The 25381-nt window shown below is 34.0% G+C and overlaps 1 protein-coding gene across 1 annotated transcript; it reads left to right on the top strand.

The window, feature by feature from the left end:
• The first annotated feature begins 19766 nt into the window (after nucleotides 1–19766).
• LOC111893820 (uncharacterized) lies at nucleotides 19767–24886 on the top strand. The gene is made up of 7 exons (XM_023889906.1): nucleotides 19767–19961; nucleotides 20064–20150; nucleotides 21012–21221; nucleotides 22858–23022; nucleotides 23398–23451; nucleotides 24111–24254; nucleotides 24509–24886. Exons 1-7 carry the CDS (start codon nucleotides 19767–19769, stop codon nucleotides 24884–24886), a joined length of 1233 nt encoding a protein of 410 aa, XP_023745674.1.
• The last annotated feature ends 495 nt before the right edge of the window (nucleotides 24887–25381 follow it).

The following is a 25381-nucleotide window of genomic DNA, read 5'->3' as shown; positions in this document are numbered from 1 at the left end:
GAAGATAACGAACTGATCCAAGTAAGGATAGCATACCCTATTCATCATGTTCATGAATACCACGGGCACGTTGGTCTTATCCGAGAGGTATCACTACGAACTCACAGCATCCGCATCGAGTTCGAAAGATCGTCCTCAGGACATCCTTCTCTAACATTCGTAACTGGTGATATTTGGATCTCAGGTCCATCTCCAAAAGGTAAATCGTTCCTTGCGGTTGGTCAAACGATCCATCTATGCGAGGCATAGGGTAATGATTCCTAATGAAAATTCTGTCGAGGTCTCTGTAGTCGGTGTGCATACTAAACAATCCGTCTTTCTTCTTGACGAACTAGATTGGAATTCCCCAGGGTGAGGAGCTCGGTCTTAATAAGCCATTGCTGAGCAGTTCGTGAAGTTTGACCGGACAGTTCTTGCATCTCTGTAGGTGCTAGACTATAGGTCGATTTGGTTACAAGGGTAGCATTTGAATGGATTCTAAGTTTTATTCGCATGACAGCACGATCACTCGTAGTCTTGAGCAGTCTCCGTCCTAAAGTTCATTTTAGGAGTCATATTTGGTTCATCAATCGCAGCTTCGTGTATACGAGTCGTATATAATTAAGATTGAAGAGGCAGTCGAATAAATTATTCTTCTTTAAGCCCACATCCAAACAAGGAAAAGAAGTTAAAATGGAATCATCAATTATAAGCCTGTAGAACCTTGATTATATACCACCCTTGCGTATATTGTCTTCAGCGATAGATCACCCGTATGGGTCTTCGGGTTGAACTTGACGTACTGTACGAGTGGTACTCTGGGGAGGTTTGTTGAGGTATCTTTGGGAAGGACATGAATCATAAGGTACTCTATGCATGAGTACCTCGAAGTTCTGGAATGACGGCTTCGCTGGGAAGGCGATTACGGAGAAAGAGATGTACGCACGAAACTGGTATTGTGAGGATCGAATTGACTCAAGTTGTACGATAATGTCGGACTATTCGGAATAAGAGGCATTAGACTTAGATCATAAACGATGTTACAAACAACACAACAGTGCAACTTCTAACAGAGTTTCAGTACTTTAAATTAACTACAAGACTACTGCTATGAACTGATGGGTTTTAGCCATAAGAACATCCTATGTGCTCATGCAAACCCTAATGCTTGGATCTAGGTTTCTCTATTGTACATGCAATGTATCCAAGACTTACAATCTTAGATCTAACATATTATAAACTGAAATTAGGGTTTAAAGAATTACCTTTAATTGTCATGTAGTGATAACAATCTCAAATCCTCCTTGTAATGACTTTAGAAAGCTTAGAGTCACAATTGTCACTCCTCTAATGGCTCACAAACACCAAGAGCAAGAGGATGAAGAATAAGGAGAGGGGAGGCTGCCCAAAACATCCAGAAACCCTAGTGGAACTCTTCACCACGTGTTTGGGGCTTAAGGGTACTATATATACATGTAGGCTATTAGGGTTTTCAACTAGGAAACCCTAATCTGACTGCTTAAGCCCTAAGCAGCCCATGGACCCTTTTAGAATATCCCTTGGACGATTTCTAATGGGTTTCCCCATAGAATTCGTCCAACCTATTATTCCAAGGTGATCCATAGCCCAAATGCAATTATCTTATAATTACAATTCCAGTCTCTTAAGTTTATTTAATCTCTTTTAGCCACAAAACTAATTATCAATTAATTCTTGACTAATATAAATTAAACAATATAATTTCTCCTTTAATATATTATTCTCATAATATATTAATAAATCATAATTAATCCTCTCTTTCCGTAATTCATCCTATCAAGTTGCTTTGGTGAAAGCAGCCACAAAGGACCATGCACCATCGGGTCAAGTACATACCAAAATAGTTATGGACTTAGACATGATGTGTGTTAAACAAACTAGATTTAATCCTACTAACTTAAACACAAAGACAAACACACGAAAGGCAGTGTACCTATCGATTAGCAGTTTAGTTCAGGTAAGTAGGGTATCGAACACAAGGAACGGTAAACAATTAAAATAAATGCTAATATTATCTAATTAAAACAATTAATAAAAGTAGGGGGTTTCTCTAGTTTTGCAAGACTAGAAACTTAAACAATCAATTAACACTTAAACAAAGACAATTAACAACTAAGAAGAACAAGAAAAGACAACTAGATTCAATGATAAAAGAGACTTCTGTTCAGATTCGATTCACTTATTCTTATGGTTGATTCTGTGGCAAGTGCAATGGATCAATATGTCAATGGTTACCGATTCCTAATGTGATTGGGTTCATGTTCACTATTACCAATCCTTTAGTAGACAAGTTAATTCAAACAGTGGCCAGTTGATTAAACTAACAATTTTCCTAGTGTTCAGTTCATATCAAGTAAGACTTGTAATAATAGCTAATCAAATTTGTTCAATTAAATCAACTCATATGTGGTTGTTCATCACACATGCTCACACATTGATTTACATATTTCCTAGTTAACCCTAGTTTCATGTTCACTATTCCTAGGCATACAATCTTGTATTCACAAAACTATATGAATCAAGTAATCAAGAAGATGTTCATGCAACTCAATAACTTACTTAATAACAGAAAACATTTATCATCAATACATGAGGATCTTTAACAAGCTTAACAAGATGAATAACCAAATTAATATTAATCCAACCACTCAATCAAACCATGTTCATAAGATTATCACATCCAAACAGACGTAAAAAGCTTTTAGCTCATATCTACAACAAGTAATAATCTAAAATCAAAATCTAATGATTCAAACATGGTTCAAAACAAAGATTAAGAAAAGAAGAATGATTATTTTCCTTTGATTCTCTTCTAAATTGTTTCTTAGGTTGCAATCTCGAAAATAGCAGCTCCAAGAACCCTTCTAGTGTTCAAACGTCGCAGCTAGCCTCCAGCAAAAGTTAGGGTTCGAATGAGAAGAGTTTCTATATATAAATTCTGAAAACAGCGTCAACTCGACGACTTTTCACCAAAAACTCGTCGAGTTGTTTCGATAATCCACGTATACAGCGTGTACGGCAAGGCATCTTCGAATTTAGAATATTCTAATAAACTCGTCGAGTTTGTGCTAAAAACTCGTCAAGTTTCTTTTGGAATCAACATTTTCACAAAACCCGAAAGTCGTCCGAAATTGTATCTAGTTTTCAAAACATTTTGAATCTCGTCAATCGGAGTTACGCTTCATGAGATATGGACAAAACACTGACGATGGGTCAAACTGTCCAGCAACATCCTTCTTTCTTCAGTCTTCAATCTCCAAGCTTCCAATCACTCAAATCCTCTTCCTTTTTCACTCGAGCATGTCTTTTATTGCTGAAATTGAAATATTAAGCTAATTAAGTACCTTTTGTCCATTAAATGATATAATATCAACAATAATTAATAAGATAATGAATGATTTCTATGACTAAATAAGCCCATATCAAGACACTAATCCAACAGTATCCCACTTGGATAAGTCTAATAACTATTTTGCACATGAATTCAGATCCTGATCTGCAATCGTAGCTTTCAAAAGCCATTGTAAACTCTGATCTTATCAGATACACGTCCTTTAGAGAAGGGATCATATATTCCTCTATTCTAGATATCGTATAGACTGAGACATGGATTTAAATCATTCTCTCATCTATGTGTTGTTTCCCGATTTCCGATTTATGACGACTGATAACAGACTACAATTGAGCACATCAAATTACTCCCGACTTGGCCAAGCGCTTAGGTGTCATCACTAAATCATCGAGGGGCCCACAAATATCGCTTTCATTCGACTTTGGATAAAAGGAACGGATAAACTTTGATTCAATGCTTGCTTGCACTCACTCACCGAATCACACACAACAATATGTTTTATGACACCAAGTTACTGGTGCGTTTACATATTTTCAGTGTGTAACCGACTCGCAAGATACAACTCACACATCTCGGTTTCAAGAATATAAGATATTATTGTCTCACAAATCACTCATGATAAAATCCATGAAGTGATCCAAGTGAGCATGGGTTTAATCCAATGCTCAAATCATATTCATAAGCACTCATGAACGTTGCAGCAAACATTTCCTTATGTCTAATACACTTTAGACAATCCACACACCGATTCACGACAGTCTTCATTCATACCTACTTCCAACATATGAACGACTGTGGTCCGTTCGAATAATTTGAATGTTCTGAACCAATTTAATTATTCAGGAAGTCAAAACATGCAAAGTGAAACACAAGAATAATACTAATCCCATATGGCCCCAAACTCTGGGTATAAATAAAACATTTTATTTAATCACCATATTGATTACTCATTATTTGTTGTTTTGGGTAATCAACTTCTTAATTGAATTATTACTACACTTGTTCCTCTCAGCATGCACACAATGTTTACCTACGGTCCTTACTTTGTGAAATAGATCAAATGAACATATTTCCAATCATACTCATTTCACAACTCCCAATCCTTATCATAAGAATATTAGATTCTTGTTACTTATGCTAGATTCTAACATTTTATGCAATGATTCTTTCGTAAAGTTATAGCTCAAAATCATCAAGACTTGGCCAATCTCTATCAGAACCAATTCTATAGATATGATGCCTCTCACTCAAAGTACATTCCTTTGAACATCCTTCTTGCATAAAAGTTTCTAATATAGACATAGATTCTCAATATCCAACTCCCAATATGGAAACATTTCCATATTTTGCCATACGACAACTTATTCTTAATAAAATCTTATCTATTCATATTAATGTCGATATGGTCCATCCAATACCATACTTCCAACTACTCACAAGCGACCAATCCTCAGCGAGCTTTGGATCGTCCTTTGATAGTTGTTTAATTATTTTAGTCAAAACTGATTCTAGTCCTTTTTCCCTCTAAATGCGCTAGACATTTGGAAAAATTTAGAATGGTCAGTTTATAATAGCACTTGCAATCGATCCTTTACCCGAAGCGTATGGGACCCGATGCATAATGTCTTACATAACGATCTGATACTTTATAAATCTTTTGCCATAATATTTTATGTATCTCGTTCTTACAATTCGAACTATGAAGAGGGATGCCATAATCATAATCGAAATTTGAGAACACACTATGTATCCTTGACTAAATTTATTAAAATTTCTCAATCTAAGCTTTAGATTTTTGAAACGAAGTACAATATTCTCTCCCTTAATTATAGCAAAACAACTATTCAATTCTTACGACTTTGCAAAGTATAACTCTTGTTTTCTATAATTAATATTGCTAATCTTGCAATACTTTAATAATCATACAAGCACAACTTTTATGCTACCACTATCATGATGATTATTGTCATATAAGCATAACACTTATGCTCCCACTAGCTTTGACATGTTTTAGAAAACAACTGAACTTCCAGAAAACAATACTTATTGAATTTCTGAAGTTCATATTTCTAATATCTAATGCTTTGATAGTCCTTTATCTAAGCTTCTTAAACTTATACACCTTTTCCTTAGATATCTCATATGTGTGTCTAAGCAATTCAGACTAATTGCCAAATCTCACAATTCGAATAATGGAAAGGGATACCGTTACCATAATCGAATTCGAGAATACAATTTCCACAACACTATCTTCTTAAAATCTCTCTTAGTGAAAGCATTTCCTCACAGTCATTTTTCATGAAGGAGGGAATCTTATGACACTTAGATTTTAATGGTGTATATGTTCCTATCCATGCGAATTTTCCAAAACCAAAGTTTACGACAAATCCAAACTCATATGGACCGAACTTTCTCAATCTTGATTTGTTGCCTTATGGTAACATGAGTCCCCACCATGTCTTCCAAGTAGTTAAGCAGCTCACCCTTTCCTATCAATGTACTTTTCATTGATCAAGGTGCTTGCCTTTTATGCGTTCAAATGAGAACTCATAGAACTCAAATGCATAATTAACTCGATTGGAACGACACAGAAACAAGATAGTGTCAACACGATAGGTTGTGAACCTCAAGTCATGTGCTAGTGATGATCGATAAGGTTTATTCTTGATTTGTTCTTGAAACCTTTCAAGACCATTGAGACTCCCACTGACTCCTTGACATATAAGATTCTCTTGTTAATAAACATTTGTTGACAAACAAATATTCAAGAGTTAGTGTAGCTTTTATCAAGACAAAACACTTAACAAAATTGGTCTTAGTTGGTCTTTGTCTTATCAAGGACATTACAACTTTCCAATTTCAATTGTGCAGTAATAAGAAAAACTTTTTCAAATTCCACATTTGATGAATGTTATAAACCTTCTTAAGACTTGTCACTCAATGTCACAATCTTAACTCTAAGACTTGTTTTGGAACGAAGTATGATTGACTTCTTGATTTAACCATTTCTTCAATTCTTGATTCCTCTTCTCAGACATACAATTGTACTAAGACTTACTTAGAGGATCAATTGAGATATGGTTCTCAATCATTAAGACCTATCATAAAACATAAAAAAAGGTACTCTCCCTTCTTCTTAGAATAGAGAAACTTTTATCTTTCTGCCTACTTGATTCTTCTTATTCGTTCTGCTATTGATTTAAACTCTTTCAATCAACTTGGAATTACAGTTAATCTTATAAGTATAATCATATTTACTAAACCTTTAGTAAATCATGACGAATATCTTTGTCACTCTTATGGTGGACTTGATCAACACATAACCTTGTGTATTCGATCTCCTAGTCCTTCACTTGACACTTTGTCAACGAATTAGTCTAATTTCCAAATATGAAATTTCTCATTCATCATGCAATCAAGTTGTATGATTCCAAGTTTATGTCCAATTGAAACTTGGGCGATGAGAAACTTTCCCTATTTGGTAAATTCTTGACCTTTCCACAAATAACATAATTAAGAATCAAATCCATTATTGCTAATAATAGAAACTTACAAACATCAATTTTTCATACACGCCATTGCAAGGATAAATAAATAATATAAAATCAAAATTTATTTTATTGTGGAAAATTTTTTCCTTACAATGCAATTAGATGAAAAACTATGTTAATACATATTTCTTATCAATCTATTCTAACTCTAAGTAGTAGCTCAAGAATCCAATCTTCAAGTAATGCGATCGAAATCCATTTCTTCATGATTAGATTCTGTTCACTTCTTTCCTTAAGCTTCCTTTCTTTTCTTCGATCCTACAAAAACATCAATTGTAATCTTATCACATCATGTATTAAGAATCTAGAATAAGAACTTAAAAGAGTTAGTTAATGAATTTTACCTAAAGTAGAGCCACACGTTTTGACTCTCCCATCTCTTAGATCTCTTAGGTAAATAGGGCAACTTCGTCTCCAATGCCCCTTCTCTTGGCAATAAAAGCAAGTTGACTCTTTTGGAATAGCACATGGAACTACTTCAGACTTTGCCTTTCTCTTATGATCAAACTTTTCGATCTTGGCATGCCTTTCGTTGCCATTGCCTATATCCATAGAGGTCTGGAAGGCAGATCCACCAATCAACTTTGCTTTTCCAGTGCGCCAAATCATTGCTGATTCAGCAACAATAAGCATATAGGTGAGATCGATGAGGGTTACGTCGTGGTTCATCATATAATACTCTCTTATGAACTCACTATATGAGTCTGGAAGTGACTGAAGAACCCAGTCAACAGCCAGCTCCTCACAGACAACAGATCCCAAAATTTTTAAACTACCAATGTGTGACTTCATCTCTAAGACGTGTGCACACACTGACTTTCCTTTTTCATGTTTACTTGCCAAAAGGGCTTGAGTGAGTTTGAACTTTTCAATCTTTTAAACTTGTGGGTTAGGGAGAACAATAGGAGGAGGTGGAGGAAGTGAAGCATGATCTTGTTTTCCTCGATCGAATCGTGGAATATCATCTTCATGTGAAAAGCTTGTTCCACGGGATTTGGGAAGACCATAGTTGTCATACTTTGACATCTACAAAACGGGAGAAAATAAATTCAAGTTAGTTGATTGATTGAGTCCTTAATAAATCACCCAAATGTGATACTAAGGCTAGGACCCAACACAATATTCAACAACTTGGGAGAGGGATGTCGTAACCCGAATTGCAGAACATTTGAAGGTAAGTGAATGACGATTCACTAATTTTCCACCATGAAAAATGAAAAACAGATTAAGTTTTAAATGCTATGAAAACTCCTAGATCCTTTGAGATTCATTGAACTTTTCAATGACATGTTTAAATCTCGATATGCCCCTTGATTTGTGACTGGGATGCCGAGGATCACAAAACAGGGTGTGAATAACCATGCAAACTTACATGGTGCCCCCACATGTTACAGTCACCTATTCGATGTGCCTGTTCACCACACACGCTCCAACGAACTATGACAAACATTGAGTCACCCTTTGCTACCTTTGCTTAGAACCATTTAGTGTGCCGGTTAACCACACACACTCCACTAACGTCTTCGCAAGGGCACAAAGTGTAATTCCATGGAATTGCATCAATTCACTTTTGCCTAAAGTAACTAAGATTGGGAATTTGTAAAAGCATTGAGTTACTTTACTAATTCATTATACTTATAATGGAAGGTTTCTGTCCTATCCTACCTGTTCGGCTAACGACCCTCCACTAGTCAAGAGTGCGGTGGGTAAGAGTGGATACCCATTCAATCGCCATTTTATAGGCAATTTCCTTAAACACCCCTTATAGACGAGCTTCGTGAATGAGGCCTACTAACGGTAAGAATGACTTTTACTCATACATATATATATATATATATATATATATATATATATATATATATATATATATATATATATAATATTAGACTTTTAATGTTATATATATTATAGGGTGTATTTTACACTTTTAAAATACTAGGTGGTCAAATTTAATAATTATACTTGTAATTTAATTAAACTGTGAACCAAAACTTTATGGATTTATTAAATCTCCTTTAATTATACACTTTAATTAATTAATAAAACCATAAGGGTGTGATATGAGCTTTTCAAAACAATACTATGGTTTTAGAATTTAACATTTCTAAATTAAACTTTTAATCAACTTTTAAATTCCAAAACTTGAGGGCAAGTTTTGAAACATTTCAAAACATTAGGGTTTCAACTATTTAAATTTCAAAACAAAACTTTTAAGTTCAAATTTAAACCATAAAACTTACATGGGCACAAATGAAACTTTTTCACAACACAAGGATCAAATAACAAATAATAGAAATTAAACAATTAATTTTGTCATCATCTATATTTGACCTAATTTCAATTTTTTTCAAGATAAATTACCCGATTAATACAAATAATCAATCTTTAATCATATAAGGAAGTTATTATCTAATCAATTGGTAATTATCTTGTGTTTTGGCAAGGATAATATTTTAGAAACATTAAAAATCGTATTTTATAAGTTTAAAACGAATATGGTAATTATCCTTAAGCAAAACAGAAATAAAATCCAAAATTCCCTCTGTCTGACGCTCCGACTCGCCGAATCACACATTGGAACTCGCCGACTCCATGTAGTGACTCGCCGAGTCAGTTCGAACAGAAGGCCAGAATTCGATTTTCAGTTAATAATTCAACATAGCATCACATACAACAGAAACCAATCAAGGATCTGATACCACTGATGGGTTTTAGCCATATGAACATCCTATATGCTCATGCAAACCCTAATGCTTGGATCTAGGTTTCTCTATTGTACATGCAATGTATCCAAGACTTACAATCTTAGATCTAACATATTATAAACTGAAATTAGGGTTTAGAGAATTACCTTTAATTGTTATGTAGTAATAACAATCTCAAATCCTCCTTGTAATGACTTTAGAAAGCTTAGAGTCACAATTGTCGCTCCTCTAATGGCTCACAAACACCAAGAGCAAGAGGATGAAGAATAAGGAGAAGGGACGCTGCCCAAAACGTCCAGAAACCCTAGTGGAACTCTTCACCACGTTTTTGGGGCTTAAGAGTACTATATATACATGTAGGTTATTAGGGTTTTCAACTAGGAAACCCTAATCTGACCTCTTAAGCCCTAAGCAGCCCATGGACCCTTTTAGAATATCCCTTGGACGATTTCTAATGGGTTTCCCAATAGAATTCGTCCAACCTATTATTCCAAGGTGATCCATAGCCCAAATGCAATTATCTTATAATTACAGTTCCAGTCTCTTAAGTTTAATTAATCTCTTTTAGCCACAAAACTAATTATTAATTAATTCTTGACTAATATTAATTAAATAATATGATTTCTCCTTTAATATATTATTCTCATAATATATTAATAAATCATAATTAATCCTCTTTCTCCATATATTAATAAATCATATACGCAGCACGAGGACTCCTTGACTAGCGGAATCTCACAAAAGATAAGACTCTAGTTGCACTAGTTTTTAACAGTTTATAAGTCTATTAAAATGAAACGCCCTAGTATTTCAACGTGGGTTTGGAGTAGTCTCTCCTGCAGCAGTGATCCTTAGTATCTTCCTGTTTGTGCTAGAGTTCTTTGTTATTGGACAATCCTTCTCGAGGTGTCCTATCTCACCGCATTGGTGACATATTTGGCTTGCACCAGCATTGTTGGTGGAAGTGATGTGTCGGGTCGAAGTTATGTGGATGCGGTTGCTTTCGTTGTTCCTCCTTTTCGAACAATTCCTTTTAAAGTGTCTGATTTCACCGCAACCATACCAAGCTTGGTTGACTCCGATGCCAGGGACTTGAGTGATGGGTCGTGCCGGTGCTCCACAGCTACGAGCATGGTGCCCTATTTTGTGGCAATTGTAGCATTGCATTTCATGGAAAGCCCCATTATGATGAAAGCTACACTTGATACACTTCGGGAGTTTTCCCTCGTATGGTCTGATCGGTGCTGAAATGGCAGGGCTTGTCACTTGTTGTTGTTGCATGGAAAGTCTTTGGGATTGCTTGCGCTCCTTTTGGGCTTGCCGCTTTCGTTTCCTCTTCTCAGTTTTATGGCTTTGCAATTTTGTGACTATTATCATTTGTTGATTTCTCGGATTGGTACAACGATCGGAATTGTCAACCCCTTTTCCAGTCTTATTCGCGTAGCCAGAGCTTGGAATGTAGTGGCGTCGATATGAAGGATAGGGGTTTCGTTGTTCAGCTGTCTATTTCTGGATGACGACATGATTCTATTATACAAAAGAAAAGGAGTTCGTGAGCGATTATGGTTGAACCTAGATGTATTCCGACCATTCATGTAAAGAGTAGAAGTATTTTCTCAAGGGTTTGACCTACATCCCTATGATGCAATCCTAGTAAAGAGTAGAAGTAGTTTCATAGAATGGTCACAAGACGTTTGTCGTCCAAACTAGGGTACCATTGGTTGGTGGATACATGATCCAACCTTTGAAAAAGAATTGGAAATGATCCCGGAGCTAAATTACCATAGTCCAATAACTTGACTAGAGTGAGTTTCAGATAGAATCCGATGATAGTATGATGAAAGTATTTGAACAAAGAGTGACACAGAAAATTAGCCGACTGTCAACATCATTGATATTTAAGATGTAATAGACTTTGGAAAATTGACCTTGTAGAGGGTCTTACATCATATCCAGAGTAGAAAAGTTTTGACAGCATAAAGTCCTAACTAAAAGTACTTACGGTACTGGGGTAGTTACATAGAAAAGTGCTACATAGGGCATATACAGAAAAGCGATTCCTTAAAACAAGGAAGGAAAGATAAAGCATCTCCTACTGGTGACGGTCATCCTTCTGGTGAACCCTTAGTTCAGCCAGTTGACGCTCCATATCAAGCATGTGTCTTTTGTACACCCTCTGGCGTACGCGGAGCTCTATGACTTCGGCTCGTGTTTCAGCTAGTGCCTATAGCAGGGCCTCATGGTCTCTCCCAGACCTTTCACGATCATCTTCAAGATGGGTGGTACGGATGGTATGCATTCTTGCATTGGCATCAACCTCTGTGATGCGATGGAGAGCTGTCGTGCCTTGAATTACGTTTCGAGTAACTCTACGGACCAAGATTGGCAGAACTCTGTCTGTTCAACTTCCTTTGCTTATGTTTTTTAGAAACTTCGGTCTCCATTAAACGACATGGGCTAATTCTACTCTTCGCTCCATGTCTCCAAGCATTCTACCCAAGGACGCGTCGAGCCATGAAAAGTCGGACGAGGGTTAGGATTTAGAATGGGAGCTACTGGGGGTAGGTTCTCAACCTCAGGCTCGGAGTTAGCACCATCCGAAAAGTCTTCGGCATGGTGATCATCCAAAGGGATTGGATGATCATCTTCTGGCTCTTCTTCAAACCATCCCTCATTGTCTTCGTTCGGGAAGTATGGGTCGCCGTAGGGATGGAGTCTAGCCATGTTATCTATGCGAGAATTGGGGTAAACAAATAATTATTAGACGTACTAACTAGATAATTATAAGATAATCTTCATTAGTTACTTCACTATTTGTAAAGTGCATACCAGTTATATGTAATCAAAACATGATAGGCCTTCGAATAAGTGACCTTAACTCCAAATTCACAAGGAACATGGGTAAAGCAAAAATTCACAGATTCTAAGTCTATGATATTCTAGTTACATAAACTTTAGTGTATCCACTTAGCAACTATTGACCTAATAATGAAGATCTTTTTAGTTCTCAACTAAGTAGTTATAGTAACACAGGATATTCCTAATGTCTTCATTCTAGTAGTGTTGGTAAGTTTTTAGACTTGTTGCCATATCACAACAATTCTTGGGCATATGCTAATCACTCGTCGGACCAACATAGTTGATCAGGCTATGCCACTCCCAGGACTAACCATACATTCCTGAGTTTCCTTGTGATATTCAACAATCGTAATACTTTTGTTTTTGTCATTGCGACACTGATTTTAGCATAAACGCAAATATGTATACTTAGTTAAATATTTTATTATTTAAAAGAATAAACTCTTGGTCAGAGTGTTTTTATCCCATTCTATTTATAGTCTATATATCTTTTATGGGTTGATATACTCAATTCCCTATAAACAATGCTCTGATACCAATCTGTCACACCCCAAAACCAAGAACGGCAGAAACGTTCTGGCACGGAGGACGTCATGTATAGTATCACAATAGTGTAAAGTAGTAAACAAGCAACAACATCATCCATTGCATTAATAGTATAATTTTAATACAAGTGTGTTCTTTCATAGAATAACACATGAAAATAAGTAATCAAAATAAAAGACGAGTCTTGACTGCTCCGTCTTCTCAAAACCTGGTCGTCGTACCTGTCTATTGGTGACCTGAGAATACAAGTTATTTTGAAAGCGTAGATCAACATTTAAGCTGGTGAATTCATAAGTATTTTAGTGACATTGCTTTGTAAAACTGTAAAGAAAAGACTAGTAAATGTTTAGTGAAAAAGTTTGTATAAGTATGAAAACCCTAGAAAATCCTATATTTCCTATTAGTATATAAAGTAGTCTTCTACCAAGACCTGACTATTTTGAAGGTTTGCCTCTCCGTATGAATGAAGGTTTTTCCCACGTATAACTATTATTATCAAAATATAGCCTTATATTACCCTTTATGTGAGAAGATCACAATTTGAAAATAATGGGAAAATGTATATGTGTACTATAGTATTATTTTGTAATAATCAATGAAGCAATAACTACCTTAAAACCAATGGTTTAACTAAGGCAAAATGTGATATGATTGTTACCATACTCATCTGACTATAACACGACGATGAAAGACGTCGGAAGAAATGACATTTTGCACCCGTAGACTTGTAAGTCCCACAGTAGCGAACAACAAAGGTGTAGGATAGTCAATCCAGTATAGATCTATATGCGAACTCACGCACTCCCTCCAGGAGATTCTGGTTACAAAACGAGACATAATGAAATGGTCGATGTGTCACGATGTAGTATCTCACATTATGTTATCTCTTAATCTTGTTATAGTAATAGTATTCTATGTATAGTATTCTCTGTCTAGTATTCTCTGTTATAGTATTCCCTATTATAGTATTCTTTGTATAGTATGTAATAGTATCTTTGTATAGACTCATGAATGAACTGACTCTTGTGTGATTCCTTATACTAGGAATAGTAAGTAGTATATCCTAACTATACCTATGATAGTTACTAGTAATGTACGAATATAACCGAAAGTATGCCTTTGCTACCCAAAGGTACTAGATTGACTGATAGAACTTTTATGTCTATATATGTATACATAATATATAACTAATATTCAGACGACATTCGGACAAATAACCGATACCCTAAGGCCACATCCAAACAAGGAAAAGGAATTAAAGCGAGCTAGCAGTCCTAAGTCCTTTAAAAATTACTTACATAACTATACATATAAAGGCATGAATTTGAAAATATAGAAGAATTAAAAGAGGTTTTGTAATACAACTGAAGAATTTAATAATAAAATCGATGACTTGATGTCAATTTATAAAACAATTTAAAAGCAGTTTGTTGACATAAACAGTTTAAAGTATAAGAAATCCTTTGTCTAAAACATAGTTATAAGAGAATTTGAATGGAAATATTTAATATAGCAAACAAGTTTGATAAAGAGTTTAACATGTAAAAACGTTTGAGAAATCATTTTGAAGTAGTTTGTTTGGTAAAACAGCTAAAAGTGTAGTAATTCCATAGTTTGGTAGTTATTAATCACATGTGATTGATATAATAACTAACATGATTCATGTAACATCCGGATTCCTAGGTATATTATTTTATTCATTTATTTTGGAGTTTGTGGAGGGACTCGGCGAGTTGGTGTTTAGACTCGCTGAGTAGGGTCGCGATTTCTCATCCAAATTAATGACCGGACTTGGCGAGTTCATGAGTGGACTCGGCGAGTCCGCGCTGTTTAATAAAACCCTAATTTCCCGGTTTTGGGACCTATTTAAAGGCCCTTAGGGCTGTCATTTGCGGCTACCAAACCCCAGAGAAAAACCCTAAAAGAGCTAGAGCATTTGTGAGAGGAAAGGAGCCATTTCTTGATCTTTGTGGTTGATTCTTGCAAGAAGGAGGTGATTCCAGCTTAGAGGAGACCAAGGAGGTTGTGCATCTGGGGATTTCGAGCAAAAGACTTCATCTTTGAGATATTATAGCGGCCCTTTATCTGTTTTGTTGAAGGAATCCATAGATGTAGGGTTTTTATGTCCTTTATTGGAATGAATTGTGAGAATATGGACCCTATTCAAATTGAGACTTCAGATCTGGACCCATAATGGTCTAAAGAGCTTATTCTAGCTTGCTTTATGTTGAGCTATGGAGGTAATGAGCTTAGGGTGTTCTTTTTGGGGCTAAATCACAAAGTGAAACCTCCTAGACATCACATGAGTGTCAAGATCCGAGCTTTACGTGATTAGCAGGCTTGGGAAGGTCAGATCTATGGATCAAAGGAACAGATCTGACCTCAGGAGGTCAATTGAGTTTGTGCATGGCATGAACTCGCCGAGTCCATGGGCAGACTCGGCGAGTAGGGTTAGGGTTTCCCGTAAATCACTCAGTGAGTAACTTGCCGAGTTGGGGGAATGATTCAGTGAGTCAGAGGGGGATAGAGGACTGGAGTTCAAGGCGGAACTCGCCGAGTTGATCTTGAGACTCGGCGAGTTGAGTCGGGGTGGCCCCGCGATTCATGCCTGGTGTAACTCGTCGAGCAAGGGGAAAGACTCGACATGCCAAGCGAGACTAGAGAGATAGTGGACACGTGTAGACTCGCTGAGTCGCCCAAGTGCACTCGACGAGTCGGGTCAAAGCTTGACCGTTGACTTTGTTGACTTTTAGGGTTTGGTCAACAATGGGGTCTTTGTGTCAAGAGAGGGGTAAAACGGTCTTTTACCCTTCTGAGGATGCCAAGAGAGATTTGAGTCTAGTCTCGAGAGTTACATTTATGAGAGCATTTACTTTATGTGATCAGGCGGAGGCTAGGCCATATTTCTACCGAGTCAAAGATTTACCGAGATGTATGAGGTGAGTCTTCTCACTATACCTTACCTTGAGTGGTAACAGAGTTATGTGACAGAGTTATTGTATGCTATTTATGTGATGTGTTGCACTGCATTATTTCTATGTGATTTATGTCGTGTGTATATCAGAGTATATTAGAGTTAGAACTGGAAGGTTCACAGAGCTAGGACCAGAGGGTCCACAGAGTTAGATGTTCTGGTGTATTTTTATTCTTTTTATGTGTTGGGATTTATTATTTCTATGTGATTGATGCCATGTGTATATCAAAGTATATCAGAGTTAGAACCGGAAGGTTCACAGAGCTAGGACCAGAGGGTCCACAAAGTTAGGGCTCAAGGTCCCACAGAGTTATAGCCTCGAGTGGCTAGTACGTGTTATGCGTGGTATTTTGGGGAACTCACTAAGCTTTGTGCTTACAGTATTTTGTGTTATATGTTTCAGGTTTTCTCAGGATCACGGGACGGCACCGGCTCGATTGTACACACCAGAGGAAGAGTTTGTTTTGAGGATCCTGGTTTATTAACTGATTGAAGAGTCATGTATTGTAATTAAAACAAAAAGGAGATTTTTATGAAAAGTGTTAAAGAGATAAACTATTTTAAATGAAAATTTTGTTTTGAAAATTTTGGTGTTACATCTCAACTTGTATCCCCCCCCCCATAAAAGCATTTAAAAACATTTAAAAGGTTAATTAAGGGGTATGAACTCACCTATAGTGAGTGAATTGTATGGAAGTGTCGGACAAGGTGCTAGGTGTCAAGTGAAGACTTGAACACACACAATGATCCTAAATAACATATAATAACACATATATGTATCCAATTAATCATTTAACAACTAATTAACTAAGTTAAGACACCCTAGGACATGAAAACACTTTGATTCAAGTGCTAGGAGGCCATTGGGTTGCAACAAAGGAGTGTAAGGCATTGCTATTGAGTTTATGGCCCAAGGACCACACTTAATGGAGTTTACGGCCCAGAGGAGTTTACTCCTGCCGTAAACTCTCTAAAGGGTCATATTTAGAGGCTTAAAGGTATGGAGTCTCAATTGTTTAAGTGTTCCAAGGCTAAACAAGGGTCTATATGAGTTTAAGATCCAATAATTGACCTTAACATGAGTTTACGGCCTAAGGACCATTCCCTTATGATTTTACGACCGTAATCTCATGGTATTGTGTACCAACTCGAAGTTTAATGTCCCTAGTTCATTGGTGGAGGGTTCTAATCCAAGTGTTACGCATAAGGAAGGAATTTAGGGCAACTTTGCACCATAAAAAGGGAGTTTACGGCCTTGGGAGATCCTTGGACGTAAACCCTCATCCAACCCTCAAATCTTGATGTTTCTAAGACCTAAACATGTTTAACCTAGTAAATAACATGTTAGAACAAGTGTACTTACGATATAGGAGCTTGAAATGGTCGGTTTTGGCCAAGAACACTAGTGTGTGTTCTTGGTGTTCTTGGTGAAACTTGAAGATCTATGAAAACATGATTTTCATGGATGAAATCATGAGAGAATGCTAGATTAAGAGGTGTATCAACAATTCAAGGAAGAATACTTACTAGTTTTGAAGATCTAAGGTGAAGATCGGGATGATAGTTGAGAGGATTTGAAGTAAAATCAGCCAAGGAAAGGAAAGAATGAGAAAAATGGCCAAGGATCTTATATATACTCTTGAGTGTACGGCCACATGAGTTTACGACCGTAAACTCATGGTCTTGTGGCCGTGAACTCATTTTAAGTGGGTTATGGTCTGATTTGCTACACTGTGGTTCTAGCAAGTACTTTCTAATACTTATTCCTTAAGTGTACAAGGCTCAGAACACTCAAACAGACTCCAAACTATGCTAAATGATTGTAGGAATGAGTCTGACAATAAATTGAGTTGACTGACTGAGCTTTCAAAGTAATAGAAAATTTCGGGTTGTCACAGATTTTCTGGAAACAGTGAACATATTCAAGGAACAGAAAACAAGCTTGTAAACATAAATACTTATGCACTCACTTAACTTAAATGTTGATACTCTCTTTTTTAAAATACTTGTATTCTCTGGGAACCAGTAGACAAGTACATCCTCAGAGATTTTGAGAAGACGGAGCATATAGAGTCATGTCTTCTATCTTTTGTTATATAACTCTTGGTGTCAATATACAATGTTTGAACACTTATGTAAAACTTATAAACTATTAATGCAATGGTTGTTGTACTTTGATTACTATGATGCATGTGTTGTGATACTTAATATGAAGTCACCCACCCCCGTACGTTTCCGCCGTCAGGTTTGGGGTGTGATATTTTTGTACACATTTAGTACTTATGACCGTTTTTTTAAAGTTTTTCTAATGACATATTATGCGAGACAATCATTAATAAAGTGTTTGGGGTTGTTCATGCTTATGGTCACCGCGACATCGACTACTTAGTTGCTTAGTTCTTGTGGTTTGACTTAGGTCTTGTGTTCTGAACGCCGTAACTTCTTCAAACGATCACAGATTTTAACGATCTTTATATCCACCCGTACGTATTTGAATCTACTATAATTTTTGTTTAGATTATTCCCATTAAAAAATGTGTTTTAATTTCAATTTTATAAAGAACGCATACATACATTCATAAAGAACGCATGGATATAAAGATCATAAGTAATATGTATTAATTTTTAACGGAAGTAATCTAAATGAAATTTATAGTAGACTCAAATACGAACGCATCCATATAAAGATCGTTAAAAATCTTGATCGTTTGAAATTTTTTTGACGTTCAAAACATAAGACCTAAGCCAAACCACAAGAACTAAGCAACCAAGCAGTCGAGGTAGTGGTGGTCATAAGCATGAGCATCAACGAATACTTTATTAATGATTGTCATGCATAGGATGTTGTGAGAAAAACATTTAAAAAAATCTGGTCATAAATACTGAATGTGTACAACAACAACGATGACTTATTTTACAACAAAACAAATATTAAAGACTAAATATGCAAAAAATATATATATTAAGGACTAAATGTGTACAAAATAAGAAATATAGTATCCTTTTATGTCAAATTTTCCGACTTACCTGAAGTCATAAGGACTAAATGTATAAAGTTAAAAAAATTAAAGGTATAAATATGAAAAAAAAAAAAAATCAAGACTAAGGTGCTGTTTGTTTTAGAAGTAGTTAAATGTCTTTTGTCTTTTTTCAAGTTTGCAGAAGAAGACGTGCACTTGCAAAACGTCTACCCGCCAGAAGGAAAAAGTGCTCAAAAAATACTTTTGTAAAAAAACAAACGAGGCCTAAATATATAAAAATCGAAAGTATATTACCTTTTTATCCCACGGATCAATCATTAGTTTCTATGTATGTCTTAATGAGTGGGTTGAACCATTAGTTTCTATGTATGTCTTATTAATGCTCTTTCTCATTGTAGTAACTTTGAAAAAAATATTAACACAAATACTTAAATGTTAAGATCAATATTATATAAAATTTGCATCTATGGCCAAATATGAATATTTACTTCTCAATTTGCTTCAAATCTCGATATTTAATTCTCAATTTCCACTAGATCATAAATTCGGAATAAACCCCACAAACAAACATATAAAATCCATTGAAAGCTCGTAGTATTTGTATGTGTTAAATTTTAGTTTTCTAAAACCAATACTTTCATTCTCTTGATTTTCATTTGAAGCATTGTGAAGACCGGTTTTAAAACTTGGTTTCGTTTGCTTTTGATCACAAGACAAAAAACGAAGAAAACGTCAAACGCAAACAAATTTGTGTGACATAATTCATATATACAGACAATAATGGAATCTAGTTATTGTCATGACATAACTCCAATCATCTCTATTTTTCTTTTGTTTTTCTTGTTATTTTCTCCGATTTTTTCAGCTAAAGATTTAAAAGATTTAAGGAACGCAAATACAACCTTCCACTCAAATAAGAAGTTGACTAATAATACTATGAAGAAGATCAACAAACCCTTCGTCAAGTCAATTAAGGTAAATTTCTTTATAAAATTTCACATGCTTTTTGTTTCCCTTATGATTTTAATTTCTATTATATAAACTAACTATAATGTTTTTTACTTTTTGTTAAATCAGAGCCCAGATGGTGATATAATAGATTGTGTTTTGATTCATTTACAGCCGGCGTTTGATATTCCTATTTTGAAAGCTACAGGGCCATTGGTATATTTATCGAATTATTTTTAAGTAGGCTTAAGCTTTTACTTTTGTGGAAAAAAAGACTGCATTTTTAGACGTATATTTCGGTGTCAAAAATAAAAAGTAAAAAAAAATTATTAAAAAAATTCTATCACTTTTTTACTTTAAAAATATAAATCTATGTTCTAGTAAATTATTATAATAAAATACTAATCATAAAAATCTATTAGATGTAATATTTTGTTAAAATATGTTTAAAGAATTTAAATTTTACATTAATTTTCTTAAGTTATACTTTCGAGTTTTATTTCCGTTCGTTTTCTTCATACATAATTTTTTTTTTATCAAAACTTTATTTTGATAGTTTTGTGGTCAATTTGATATTGTATAATCGTCATGATGATATATGTAGATTGTTAACATTTTTAAATCACATTCTATACACGAATTGCAAAGAAGTTACCCTGCACATTAAAATTATGTTTTCATTCTTAAATAATTTCTTTTTACAATTTTTGTTTTTATTAATTTCTTTAAGATATACATCCAAACTTTATTTTCTTCAGTCTCCTTCATACATAATTGTTTTGATTGAAACTTTATTTTCATGTTTTTGTGGTCCACTTGATGTGGTCTCATAGTTGTGGTGTTCTATGTGGATTGTTGATATTTATAAATCACATTCCATATACAAATTACAAAGGAGTTATTTCACACATCAAAGTTGAGTTTTGGTACCGTGCACAATTTTCTTTTGTAGTTTTCGTTTTTAGTAATTGCAAACGAATTCTCCGCTGGAACTTGAAAAATGACTTAAATACTATTTTTTTATGAATTGATAATATTTTCAATTTGATTGGTTCCCCTAAATACGTAAATGAATAGGATCCACCTGAGATACCAAATGGGAATAAGAAAGGGGGAATGGAAACAGAAGTTAAGCAGTTATGGAATTCAAAAGGTGAATCATGCCCACAAGGAACAATTCCAATAAGAAGGCAAACAGAAAGTGAGATATTTACATCCGATTCCATTTCCACGTTTGGGAAGACAACTAGCAGGAATGATTTCTCTCCTTCTGATAATGGCCATGAGGTACAACATTTTTATTTAATTTTTATTGAATCAAAAGAACATAATATTAGGAAAGAAAGTCTTAAACCTATCACGTTCATGTAAAAAGTAATAATTTTTACCTTTGTGTAAGAACAATATTTAATGACAATTTAAATATTAAACATACCTTTCAAGAAAAAGAAAAAAAAAACACATACTCAAATTCATACCATGAATTAATTTTACTTACAGATGCCTTTTCTTTTCTCCAAAAAAATCTATAACATCTCACTGTTATCATCATAATAAACCGGTAAGTATTTAGGATATTTAATTCCCATTATTGTCATCAAAATTAAAAATTAAGTATTTATTAAAACTATACATCAAAAGTAAATAATCTATATAGTAACCATGTAAATAAGATGGCGAACAAACACAAACGAGCATTGTTTATATTCGGTTATTTAACAAATTGCATTTTTTATATTTGTGAATATGTTAAACGAATAAAAATAAACAAATATAATTAAACATATATGAACATAAATAAACATATAATATACTAATGTAATCAAACATAATTGAACACACAGAGACAGAGCTTATATAGGGCTGGGGGCTATGGCCCACCTTATTTTTTTTAATAATTAGTCCATAACTATTAAAAAAGTTACACATTACGTCTAAAACTAGAAAACTTAACTTTGCCCACCCCCTATTCTTCAATTTTTATACATTTTCTATTCCCCCCCCCCCCCCCCCCCCCCCTCCCCCCCAAATCAAAACTTCAAGCTCCACCACTATATATATAAACATAAAATGAGCTTAAATGAACGAAGGTAAATTAATGTAAAGTAGTAAAGAACCCGCGGCTAAGCCACTTTTGGGGTAATATAGGAAAATTAGCAAACTTTAAAAGATATGTGTTGAAATTGTAAATCACCACAAACAGAGGAAAAAGTTGACAACCCCTAAAATTAGATGTGAAAAGTGTACAACAAAAAGAAAGGACACTGGTGGAGAAAATTCAAAAAGGTTATGGCAATAATGTTAAAGTTGCCAAAGTTGGAAAAATATGGTGACAAAATTCAAAAGGAGGTTTTTTGTGATTTTTATGTTAAAATGTAAAAGTTTTTAGTATAAGGACGAAAAGTGTCAAATTCATTAAAGATTTGTGGCCAAAACACCAAAATGTAAAACTTTTTGACTGGAAGGACTAAAAGTGTCAAAGTCACTAAAATTTTGTGGGAAAATCCTAAAGCCACAAAAACTTGATCCAAACGCAAAAATATAAAAATTTTGACTTTAGGGATGAAAAGTGTCAAAACCACCAAGATTTGTGGTGAAAATCTAAAGGCCAAAAACTTACTATATATATATATATATATATATATATATATATATATATATATATATATATATATATATATATATATATATATATATATATATATACACACACACACACACTAATGGACAGCATAAATAAACAATAATTTGTGTTCATTTTCGTTCATTTATTAAATAAACAAGTATAAACGAAGGTTTAGCCGAACGATTTCCGAACAATTTGTTGAAACTTCGATTCGTTTACAAGCCTAGATGTAGGAGTTATAATATCTAATAAAATATGTATTTAAAGTATATATTTATGGGTATTACGTGGTTACAGCATGCAATTGGGTACGTAACCGATGGAGAATTTTATGGAGCAAAGGCAACTTTAAATGTATGGGCTCCAAATGTTACAAGGGCTCATGAATTTAGCCTTTCACAAATTTGGGTTATTGCGGATGTTCCAACTCATCCCTTGAGCACTTTTGAAGCTGGTTGGCAGGTACAGTCATATATATATATATATATATATATATATATATATATATATATATATATATATATATATATATATATATATATATATATATATATATATATATATATATATATATATATATATGGGCTTAGAGAATATATGTGACTGTTATGTATCTAATATTAAGTATAGAAGTATCCAAAACTACATAATCTTAACAAAATTTAGTCAAATATCTCTACCATATTTTTTGTATCCTCTATTAGCGCTTATGTTAGACATTATATATATATATCTATATATATATATATATATATATATATATATATATATATATATATATATATATATATATATATATATATAATTGTTAGTAATTACTTTTATTTGTAATGATAGGTTGCTCCGACCATGTATGGAACTAGTTCGCCAAGATTATTTATCTTTTCGACAGTAAGTTACTAAATATCATGTTTACTTATTAGAGTATATACAATGCTTAATGATATATTTGAGTGAAATGACATGGCTAATATGTATTCAATGTATTGAACTATACCACGTGAGATGCTATGTTATGAAATTCAATGGTCGCTAAATCCTTTAATGGGAAAAAATAATCCTTCAACTATTTAAATATGTTATTTTAGAAACGTAACACACACATGTTCTAATCTACTTCAAAAGTCATATATGTCTTGAACGTGACTTGAACCCTCAACCTTATGGAGGGAGGGCATCTCACCATACTGATATGCTAAAGATCTTTTGGTTATAAATATATTTCGTTCAACTTTGCAGTGAAAATATGATAAAGTTGTATGAAATGTGGAATGATGTGTTAATCCATTGACATTTTATAAGTTCAATACATCGTGGGTGTCTTAAGCATATTCGTTAACGTAAATGTTTTCATTTATGGGTTGTATAAAATAGAAAAAGTAACAATTTTTTTTCAATTAATCTTAGTATAAATTTATTGATTTGGGTATACGTATAACGTACTACTATATATTATTTTATGTTACGTACCTTCGGCATTGATATTAACCTTAATTGGGTATGCAGTACTCTTTAGATATTAATGATGATAGTTTGAACTAATATTACAGAACGATGGGTATCGATCTGGATGCTACAATTTGAAATGTCCAGGGTTTGTACAAACGACTCAGGAGATTTCTCTTGGAGCTACTATTTATCCAGTATCAACATATAATGGCAGACAATTCGATATCAAAGTATTAATCTGGAAGGTAAATCCTTAATCTATCAAGATCATGAGGAATATAATCATAAAAGAAACCTCACCAATGAATTTTAACCCAGTCGTTTAATAGAAACGGCTTTACTATTTTAATGACGTTCTACTAAAATTATTGTATTTTAATTCGCAAAAACTACAACATACTTGCATGACTATGACTGTGCCTGCCAATGCAACATACTTTTTATTATTCTAATGTAATAAAACTATATTTTTCAAACCATTTTATATGGACTTTTGTAGGATCCAAGACATGGGAACTGGTGGTTGAAGGTAGGAAACACTGTAGTTGGATATTGGCCTGTAGCTCTATTCCCCGACTTTAATAAACATGCAACAACGATTCAATATGGTGGAGAGGTGTATAATGCACAAAGGCCAGGTCAACAACACACATCAACCATAATGGGTAGTGGCCACTTTCCAGCTGAAGGGTATGGAAAAGCTTCATATGTTAGGAACATGGAAATTATTGATGAATATAATGCGTTAAAACCAGTTGGTGATGTTAATTTAATAGCAGAAAAACCAAAATGTTATGATGTTAAAAATGGGTTTGATAAGTTTTGGGGTTATTATATATTTTTTGGAGGGCCTGGAAATAATCCAAATTGTCACTAAGAGAAAATGTTATGTTTTATGGATTTCCTACTAAAACATAGAATATATCTTTTTTTTGTTTATATTTACTGTGTTTTTTGCTTAGTTAGATGATGTTGATTTTTCATATGAAAATATATTAATAATATATACCGAATGAAAAATTGCAAGAAACAACAAACTATTATATTTATGAAAATATTGTAATAATATATACCGAACTGAAAAAGGGAAATCTAAAAAAAAAACTTTAGATCTTGTTTATATTGACAAACAAAAAAGTTATCATGATTTTTTTTTTTTTTTGCAATTTAACCATTAGAACCGGATATTACTTGTAATTGGGCTTAATTTGCAAGTTACCACAAACAATAGCAGGTTTCGATACTTAAATTGTAAACAAAATATAAATCATGACTTTTTTGTCAAAAGACCAAAAAGTAAGAATTTTAGTTTTCAATGCATAATAATTTTAACCTCAAGCCTTATCTATTTTAAGATTAAATTATAATCTAT

Source organism: Lactuca sativa, chromosome 8 (genome assembly GCF_002870075.4).
Source record: "Lactuca sativa cultivar Salinas chromosome 8, Lsat_Salinas_v11, whole genome shotgun sequence".
In the NCBI taxonomy this organism is placed as follows: domain Eukaryota; kingdom Viridiplantae; phylum Streptophyta; class Magnoliopsida; order Asterales; family Asteraceae; genus Lactuca; species Lactuca sativa.
Note: the sequence above shows the minus strand (reverse complement) of the source record. Positions and strands in the feature narration are given on the sequence as shown.

Excerpts from the sequence above, each read along its gene's own strand:
- LOC111893820 (XM_023889906.1), top strand. The coding sequence starts at position 19,767 with ATGGAATCTAGTTATTGTCATGACATAACTCCAATCATCTCTATTTTT. Across the intron at positions 19,962-20,063 it reads CCTTCGTCAAGTCAATTAAG|AGCCCAGATGGTGATATAAT; the intron begins GTAAATTTCTTT and ends TTGTTAAATCAG. Across the intron at positions 23,452-24,110 it reads GATTATTTATCTTTTCGACA|AACGATGGGTATCGATCTGG; the intron begins GTAAGTTACTAA and ends CTAATATTACAG.